This window comes from Neophocaena asiaeorientalis, unplaced genomic scaffold, assembly GCF_003031525.2.
Source record: "Neophocaena asiaeorientalis asiaeorientalis breed wild unplaced genomic scaffold, Neophocaena_asiaeorientalis_V1.1 scaffold194, whole genome shotgun sequence".
Lineage (NCBI taxonomy): Eukaryota > Metazoa > Chordata > Mammalia > Artiodactyla > Phocoenidae > Neophocaena > Neophocaena asiaeorientalis.
In genome coordinates this window covers 835,497-845,784 of record NW_020172638.1, presented here as the reverse complement: position 1 = coordinate 845,784, position 10,288 = coordinate 835,497, and the positions used below count along the sequence as shown (strand labels likewise).

The 10,288-nt window shown below is 38.9% G+C and overlaps 1 protein-coding gene across 1 annotated transcript in view; it reads left to right on the top strand.

Moving 5' to 3' along the window:
- Positions 1–10,288, top strand: part of PHEX (phosphate regulating endopeptidase X-linked) — a 188,569-nt gene that overhangs the window by 176,513 nt on the left and 1,768 nt on the right. The window contains exons 19-21 of the mRNA XM_024739450.1: positions 2,393–2,458; positions 3,508–3,612; positions 7,677–7,741. Coding sequence (XP_024595218.1) covers positions 2,393–2,458; positions 3,508–3,612; positions 7,677–7,741 — 236 coding nt within the window. The remainder of the gene's footprint in view (positions 1–2,392; positions 2,459–3,507; positions 3,613–7,676; positions 7,742–10,288) is intronic.

Here is a 10,288-nt window from a genome sequence, read left to right as displayed (position 1 = left end):
AAGAAGAAAAAATACTGAAAAAAAAATCTAGGGCCATATGGTCTACTGAGGTGGTCCAGAGTGGGAGGGGCCTGAGGGGTGAAGCTAGTCCTCAAACCTCTAAAAGAAAAGCTTAGGGGAACAAGGAAGGAGATTAAATTTGAGCATGAGTGGTTATAAACAGAAGCACTATAGTCAAGAGGAGTTAAGACTTGAGAAGGTAACATATTATGGAGCAAAGGCTCTGGACAGAGACCGCTTGGGTTCGAATCCTTGTGAAATATGGGCAGTTCAGTTAATCACTCTTAGGTCAGGTCCATTAGAAGCAGAGCCCAAGATAGGGGTTTCTTAGATAAAAAGGTTCGTTGCAGAAGTAGTTTCAGGAGAAACCTGTAAGGTGGCAAGGAAGACCTGTTGGTTTCAGAAGTTTAGCCTCAGTTTGATCCCATAGAGGATTCTGGAGCATGAATTGCATCGCAGGAATTGTTCAGCCTGGGATAAGGGGCTGGGCTATTCTAACTCTACATCAGTCAGTTACTGAGAGGTGGGGGTATCACCTCCCAGCAAGCTCAAGGTGAGGGGATTCCCCTAAGCTAAGCTTAATCTTCCTGAGCCACTAGCAGTTACGGGACTGGGTTCACAGTCCTGGTAGAAAAGGGGATTTGGTGCAGCACCAATGACATCTGCGACACACTCTCAGCTTTAGATTCCTCATTTGTTAAGCAAGGATGGTGATAATAGCACTTACCTCGTAGGAGCGTAATAAAAGAAAGAAGGTATGTAAAGCAGGAGTGTTAACTTTTGGGGACTGAAGCTAGGAGGATCCTGGGTGATTACAGAGATTAATGTTTTCTGAAGATTAGTTTTTATTCATTGGTATTGTTTGATACCTGGGGGATTGGGCTAGCTTAAAAATAAAGAGTTGGTAGCATCTGTGGCTTGAAAGTTTAGAACAATGTGTATTAGTTTCCTGTTGCTGCTATAACAAATCACCACAAACTTAGTGACTTGAAACAACACAAATTTATTATTTTACAGTTCTGTATTTCTGACTGAGGTCTCAGTGAGCTAACATCAAGGTGTCACCAGGGCTGCTTTCCTTTCTAGCTGCTGTAGGAGAGAAGCTCTTTCCTTGCCTTCTCTAGCTTTTAGAGGCTGCCCACATTCTTTGACTCCTGGCCCCTTTCTTCTTCAAAGCCAGCAGTGACTGGTCAAGTCTCCTCACGTTGCATCCCTCGGACACACTCACTCTCCTAACTTGCTTTTTCTCTATTTGTACAGACCCTTGTAATTACATTGAACTCACCTGGATAACGTAGGCTAATGTCTCCAGCTCAGGATCGTTAATCATATTTTAAATGTCACTTTTGCCACATAAAGTAATATTTTCACAGTAATTTTTTTTATGACATAGGCATCTTTATTATTATAGGGCATTATTTTGTCTCTGATGCAGGGATTGGCTAACTTTTTCTGTAAAGGGCCAGGTAGTAAATAATTTCGGCTTTGTGAGTTGTAAGGTCTCTGTTGCACCTACTCAACTCTGCCACTGTAGGAAGGAAACAGCCACAGACAATACGTATTTGAATGAATGTGCCTGTGTTCCAATAAAACTTGAATTATGGACACTGAAATTTGAACTGTGTATAATTTTCTCATGCAACAAGATATTATCCTCCTTTCTGTTTGCTCCCCAATTGTTGAAAAATGTTAAATCCAGGCTTACCTTGCAGCCTGTAGAAAAACACACAGGAGGTTGGATTTTGGCTTGTGGGCCATCTTGGTTTAGAATATTTTTTTGTCCTAGCCTATTTAAGGGTTTTAGAAACAATCTTCAAATGTTTGGTAGAATTTCTTCACTGTGCTTGGCTGGTTGTCATACATATTGCAAACCTTGACCTTGTGGTCTGCACTACTTCTATTGGATTTTTGTTCCCCATGAGAGCTATCCTCTTTTTAATTTTTCATGGAATTTGCTGAAGGTAAAATGGTAATGGTTGGTCTTAAAACCTTGCTCCTGTGTGGATGGTAGATATTTGGAAACATAAAGCACACTGAAAAGAATACTCAAATTAGGTGAGTTAATCAGAGAAAGTAATCTGTATGTTGATATTTCTATTTTTTCCCCACTTAACCAGAGTCACTCAGAATATGTTAACATTTTATTAGAGCTGGCTAAATTGGTGAGAATAGAGAGGTGGGTGAGAAAGAAATGTGTAGCGTGATAAAACAGAAGTTATGTTCAGGAGCACCTTGCTGGGGTTAGTTTGCCATCTCACAATATGTTATGACTACCTCTGATTTATTGAATGCAATTTTCTCTTTAAAATATGGCACTTTCTCTTGCTATCATATTTATGCCTCTTGCTGAATGACAGTTGGCTGTCAAACACTCTTATTTTCTTTTTGTTAGGTAAAGGGGAAGAGGACCCTGGGAGAAAATATTGCCGATAATGGAGGTCTGCGACAAGCTTTTAGGGTACGCACTGCAACATTTGCTGTGATTTTAAAAATTAAACTATAAAATACCATACGGGTGCACCTCAATTTACACCACAGACATTTTCTTGAGGAGTTAAGAGTTCTGTAAATTCTGTGAATTCCTGTAAGTTGAATTATATTTCCCCATTGACTCTATTATATTCTATTATATGAATAGGGCTGCATTTCTTTCTTTTTCCTTTTTGGGGAGTAAAGTCACCCTAAAAGTAATATTTGTTATTAAGAATCATGTATTTAAAGGATAGTTTTCAGAAGGTACATTCAGTGTAATATTAAAACATGCTACAGAAATCTCAGGGCAAGGTTCATAGGCGTTTTCTTGAGCACAGTCTCTGTAGCCCGCCTTATAATTTTCTCTTAAAATACCAAACTTCTAAATTACGGTCAGAGGCTAGGGGTTCTCATATAGCGGGCCAGGTAAGAGTCCGTAATAATGTTTTCATCATCCACTGGTCCATGGTTAAACAAGACACATAAGCAGCAAGATAAGAGGATGATGTAGAAAGACATTCATAAAGCTAAATGCACTCGGTGTAAAGACCAAGCTGTTATTCTGAGGTTATATCTTTCCTCTATTCTAGTTAAAATATACTTTATTTTATAAAATGATGATGATTGAAGATTATAGTTTTCCCTCTTACCTGGCAAAATTTAAAAAAATTGCCCATAGATTGGCCCCCAAATTTATTTCCATACGGCTTGCCATTGTGTTAGATTTGTTTGTTCCCTGGTAGGAATACAACGAAAAGCTTTTTGGGGGAAGGGGGCATTATTTAACATGTGCCCACTTTGGCCCAGCTGCTTTGGTATCTATTGAGTGAAAGGTCTTTTTGCAGGTGAACCTGCTTCACTGTTAAGCAATACAACGTTGACTTGCATTTCCAGGTGTTTGTTTTCTTAAAGGAAATCTTGATAGGCTACATTTTGCACACGGTGGAGGATATATTTAATATCTCTGCACTGGCTGAGAAAAGAGAAAAGCCATTATTGCAGCAGATCATCTCTTCTATCTACTTCTCTCCCCAGGCTTACAGGAAATGGATAAATGACAAGAGGCAGGGGGTTGAGGAGCCTCTCCTACCCGGCATTGAGTTCACCAACAGCCAGCTTTTCTTCCTGAGTTATGCTCAAGTGAGTAAGACCAAGGAAGGGGCATCAAAGATGAGACGTGGGGCTTTGGCTTGCTCCCTGGATCAAAGGTTTGGCACCAAAGTTTAATGGCATAACTTTGATTTCAGCTGCAGTCTTATCTTGCTGCTTATTTTCTGGACAAATATCACCTTTATGTTCTATGGGACATAATTAATTAACTGACTGAATCAAGGTTTATTGGTATTTTTTATCAAGTGGGTTACCAGCCTTGTGGTAACTCACTTGATTTTTAGTATATCCTGACTTCTTAATGTATTTGATACTATTTGTAACCATTTCTAGTGACTTGTTCTTTGGCTTTCTTGGCCCTGTGGTTTCCTGCATTTCTCCTCCTTCACCTCATTTGCTGACTTTACCCCACCACTCTCAACCTGTGGGGGACCCTCAAGGCTATGTTCCCAACTGCCAAATGAACATGTGAAGACAACTAGAGCTGAAAACAACAACAACAAAGGCAAGGAGAGTCATGTCACCCTTTTGTGAGTTTAATGGGCTCTCTGAGCAGAAATTGAAAGATGTGCCCTAAATAAGGTACAATTCTGAGTTCGAGTATCTGGCCAGTGAGCCAAGTGCCGGTTGTTCTTTGTTATTCGGTTATTGCGCTGGTTTATGTCACAATATGTAGCCTCATTTTCAAACAAGTCTGGGGTGGGTTGATGATGGTTCTGGTGCATGGCCTCACAGTGGGCAAATCTGTATCTGTATGCTCAAAACTGGGCAAAAGTTTTCATCAGTACAACTTTCTGTTCCTCTTTTTGTTCACTCCTCAGTAAGCTCATTCATTTCCACGTCTTCTTCGGTTGACTCTGGCTAAAGAATTCTCATCTGTCTGGGGTCTTTATTTCTTAAAGCTGACATGACAACACTAAATAAATGATCATTTATCAACCTGACATCAGCAAAAGTGGAGTCAACAACAAAGTGACTTTCCTTTTTAGTTTTCTCACTTCTATCAACACACCCTCACCCTCAGTCTTTGGGTCTTCCTGGTTAAGAAACCTGGATTCTTAGGTCTTATTTGATTTACCTGTCCTCATTTTTATGACATGTGTCCCAAAAGCTGACGTTTCATCCTTTTAACTGCTCTTCAGATTCAGCCTCCCTTTCTCCCCATTAACCCTATTTAGTCATCTATAGACGGTCAGCCTCGATCTCGTCTACTCTGGATTATCCCAACAGCCTTATGGCATGTTTTCCTGACCTCGGCGTCTTTCTACCACTGTCTGTCTTACATGCAACTGAAATAGCCTTTTTATTTCATTACTGACCTGCCGAAGGAACTGCAGTGGCTCCCAAGTGCCCACCACATTGAGACCGAACACCTTTCAAAGTTCTCCTCAGTCTCATCCAACTCTACCCAACCAACTCTAAATTCCCATAGCTCCACCAGACTCACACTTAGCCGGCAGGTGTCCTCACTTCCACCGCACAATGTTCTGCTCATTATTGTGTCTGTGGTTTTGCTTTTGATTTTCCTTCTACAAAGTGACGACCCCCTTTGTACTCCTCCCCCTCAGATTATTCAGTTCCATCTTTACCTTCAGGATCCATGTCAAGTTCCACCTCCTCCGCATCTTCCACAAACTTCCCCAAGGACTCCAGTTCTCGTTAAAAAGAAATCTCCAACTCCTTTGCATTTATCTTCATTACCATGCAGTTGAGTGCTTAATTGTTATCAAAATGTAAAAGACTTTTACTTTTATCTTCATAGCTCGTACATCTTCATACACTTCTTATTTATCTCCATAGCATCCAGCAAAGAGGCTGGGTATATTGAAGACACTTGACATTTTTAGATAAATTGCTTGAAAACACTGAGATTAACACAGTTCAATTAAGGAGACTTTCTTTTGGGTCAGTACTGGGCCAGATATCTAAAATAAGAACACAGATATAGTTAGAACTTTCTAGAGCAGGGATTCGCAAGCTAGAACCCGTGAGCCATATGTTGCCGCTGTCTATTTTTGTAAATAATGTTTTATTGGAAAGCAGCCATGCTCTATACTTTACACATTGTCTATGGCTGTTTTTGTGCTACAGTGGCAGAGTTGAGCAGTTAAAACAGAGACTTACGATCTGCAAAGCCTAAAATATTTATTATCTGTCCTTTACAGAAAATGTTTGCTGTCCTCTACTCTAGAGGACAAAGTACAAGGTCTGTCAGTTCTTATTTAAGTTCTTACTTTCTAACTTAAGATCCATCTTAGTAGATGAAGTAAATTAACTGATATCAACGTTACAGTCATAGTTTTGAAATGTCTCCAAATAAAATTTCAAACTATATATGACTTACTTTAAAGAGATTAAGAAAAAAATGACAAGATATTTTATATTACTAATGAGAAATTTATCTTGGAGCTTTTCCTACTAGCGGATTGAGGAGATTTTCAACCTTCTATACATTGAAATAAGTCTGCTTATAAGGAGTAAAATTATTTTCTCTCCTGGGAAGATACTAGGAAAACAGTAAGAACGAAAATGTGTTTTTAGAAATCTCATAAATGATATATGAAGCAAAGACAATACTACATAATAATGGAAGAATGTAAGAGGAAATAACATACGAAAAAGTGAGGTAAAATTGTGAGAAACAACTTCACCTTAGCTAGCTTCTGAGGAAGTTAAGTGCTCCCATTACAAAAAACATCTTCAAAGTCAAATTCAGAACCACAGTGACGGATGGTTTATGTTCATCAAAAGCAATAAAGCAATAGCATTGTATCACCTTTGCTGCTTCCTGTATCCCTGTAGTTTCTGTGACCTGTCAGTTTTTCCTCAGATATTCTTCTTATCCTTCTTCTCTCTCTTCTCATTGCTACTTATTTAGTAGACATTCATTGGGAACCTTCCTGGGGCCCATAAATAATCTTCAAACTACTGCCAGATAAATCTTTTAAAATACCCCTGCCAGATAAATCTTTTAAAAATATATATTTTTTATCACCTTTGTGCTCAAAACCAATGTTTAAATATAGTCTGAACACTGTAGCCTCTTGCTCAGGACTTCAGAAATCTGGCCCTATCCTCACCCTCCCCTGGTCTCCCATTGCTGCCCACTATGCACCACACAGTCCAGCCAAGCTGACTGTCTTGCTTTTTCTTCTCTCAGATATGTCTTTGTTTCCATTTTCTCCTCCACCTGGAATTCCCCCCATCATATTCATGTTTCCTAGTTCTATTCATACGTCAAGCTATATCATATTTCAAGACACAGTTCAAATCAGGATTAAGTAGGTGAGGGTACATGAACAGACAGTGCAAGGAAAGGTTTTTTTTCTTGTCCATGTTCCATGTCCAGCATGGGTCAGCACTGGGGCTCTGCTCGTAGTTACTACTCAAGGACCTGGGTTTTGGAGTCTTTATCTCCACATGTGCTTCCGTGGTCACCATAGGAGTAGGGAAGAAATACGAGGAAATGTGCACTGGCCCTTAATTGTAGCATCTTAAATTGTTCTTATTACTCTTAAAACTTCTGCCAGATTTTTAAAGCTTCTGCCAGGAAGTGACATATATCACTTCTGCTCACATTTCATTGGTCAGAGCAAGTCATATAGCCATGCCTAACTTCAAAGCAGATGGAGCAGTGTCCTTCTATCCAAGGCCTGAACTAGGATGAAGCAAACAAAGCACCCAGGGTGCAAAATACCTACTTCTCATGACCATATTCAATAATGGATGATTGATTCATTTTATTGATTCAAACGAATGTGGTTAAATTTGATAAGGGCTATTCCAAGCATGTTAACTGAATGAACACATTGGTTGATTCCTGGACACATATGCTATTCTCTTGATTTAAAGCATTTGTTTGGAAACCTCTCTTAATTTACTCAAATTCTGGAAGTATTCACAATGATAAAACTTTCTACTCTGGGAATTGGAATAATAGATGTTACTACTGATGAAGGTGTTGTGTTATCTGATCTCCTAAAACTGCTTGTCATCCGTTGAGTCTAAAATTACTCTTCAGTATAATTTGGAGCAGTTAAGGCAGTAGAAAATGTGTAATTGAAACATAATTATCGGGATGTTTTCTCTTCTAGGTGAGGTGCAATTCCTACAGACCAGAAGCTGCCCGAGAACAAATCCATCCGTGTCCCCTGCATAGGCAGGCGGACTCTCAACCACTGCGCCACCAGGGAAGCCCTTGTGACACTAGTTTTTAAATGCCCATCTCCATCTCCTCCCCTCCCCAGCCATCCCAGGGCTCTAAAATAGGTGATCTGACCAAAGCCTGCATTGTGAACAGTGATAGCTCCATTTCACAGACAAAAAAAAAAAAAAAAAAAATCTGGCCAAACAGAAACTAAGCATCTTTTCTTTAATTAGTAGGAAGCTGGTTTAGTTAGCATTCTCTCACCTAAATTTCAGTAGTAGGCTTTTGTACACACCTCTAGTATCAAGAGATCTGTGAGATTGTACAAGACTCCAAAGGTAATTTAGAATCCAAATCATAGCTTTAGTATTAATTCCCATTTATTATCTTTCAATTTTTGAAAGGCAGCAATCCATGGGTGCCCTGAGCACACCACAGGTGCTCAGTAAACTGGCATGTTTGATTTATCCAACTGCCTACTTTTTAGAAACATGGGCCAAAAATCTCTTTTCTTAGATAAGGATGAGATCTTATGCACTGTGGCTTAAAACACCTAGAGCTCTGGTTTAATTTGTGTTGTAGAATATCCTATTTAATGCCTCTTGTACTTTCATACAGCCAACCAACAGACATGAATGAGTGCCCACTTTCTGAATAGCTCTGAACACCAAGGAGGATATATGGTGATATTTAGCTATTGTAATTCATATCTGGAGGCAAAAGCTCTATATTTTGGCTTTTAGTTTGAGTCATATTTTGAAACAATTGCTTATATATGAAGGGAAAAGAATTATGAATTACAATCTTATTTAATTGTTAGAATGTATAAAATATTAAGTAAAAATAAAATTAAGATTAATATTACTTAAGCCATGCTAGGTTTCTAGCATAGTTTGAGGGAAATTTTCTATAGTAGGGGACAGAGTTATAATAGTAAATGCAAGAAACCGTAATAATTTGTATTTATTTGTTCTCTGCTTAGAACATATTACATCTGGATATCTTTATATTTAATGTTTAAACGAATCCGTTAGCATATTGCAGGAAAGTCATCTAAAATTTCTCCTGTTTTAAAGTCTTATTCCCAAAGCCTTGCCTTAGAAATGCTTCAGAAATTGACTATAAATTACCCAATAGCATAAAAATCTAATCATTGTGTTAGAAATTCTCCCCCACTGGGCTAAACTGTCAAGAATGCTGATTCCACTGACAAATGGTGCAGATGAAACCACACAGTGGATTAATTACTCAACAGATAAGTTTTTAAAAACTAATTTCCTTTTACTAACTAGTTGCCTGTAAGGTTGGATTTTAGCTGATAATTTGCAGAGTATACTTACTGATTGTCAGCTAAATTCTATCCTTAACACTTTCCCAGGGTGAATCATACTATGAAACCTGCATCCCTCCCCATACATCCCAGCTAAAACACAAGAGGTTTGGGGATTCGGGGATACAGGCCATTATATTCATTCAAACGCCCATAGGGAACAAAGTCATTAGGGAAGAAACAGTCAGTGGCCGAGAATGCTGTCTCTAGTCAGCCTTTTGAACATGCAGTCGAGTAAGGAATAGATGAGGGGGGAGGTTTTTCCTGGCTTGTTAGTGATCTCTGCGGTAACTGTAGATTTTGAGTGCAGCAGAAATCACACAATGGAAATACCACTTCCAAAAGGCAGTTAGAATCAAAGTGCTGAGTAGGACTCCGCAGTCTTTACTGCAGTCAGGGAGCTTGCAAGAACACCAGATTTTGGAGCTAACTCCAGTAAAGCATTACTCATCAATAACAGCTAGACACCATTCATTAGCTTATGGTTGCATAAACCGAATTCTAGGTAAATATGAGCCTTCAAACATAATAGGAGTTTATAAAAAGTGTTTTTGTAGATTGAAAGAGTTCTTTAAAGATAATTTAGGGACTTCCCTGGTGGTCCAGTGGCTAAGACTCTGTGCTCCCAATGCAGGGGGCCCGGGTTTGATCCCTGGTCAGGGAACTAGCTCCCACATGCCGCGGCTAAGAGTTCGCATGTGACAACTAAGGATCCCGCATGCCGCAACTAAAGATCCTGCATGCAGCAGTGAAGATCCCGTGTGCTGTAACTAAGACCCTGAGCAGCCAAATAAATAAATAAATAAAATGTTTTTTTAAAAAAAGGTAATTTAAAGATAGCAAGAACATGGATGAATCTTAACAGACATAATACTGAATGAAAGAAGTCAGAGGCAAAAGAGTGCATACTATGTGGTCCACTCATGTGAAGTTAAAAAACAGGCAGAACTAATCTATGGTCAGACTAGTAGTTATGCTTGGAGGTGCTACTGTTAGGGCACACAAGGGAGCCTTCTAGGTGCTGGAAATATCCCATGTCTTGATCTGGGTGGTAGTAACATGGGTGTATTCATGTGAACTAAATGATCTTTACATTTGAAATGCGTATACTCTCTATCAGTTATATCTTCCTTAAAAAGTTAAATTAAAAAATAGTTAGAAAAGCTAAGTATTGGTAAATCTTCTAGTTTGTAGGAATTTCTGAATTTATAGGAATGTATGACCCTATA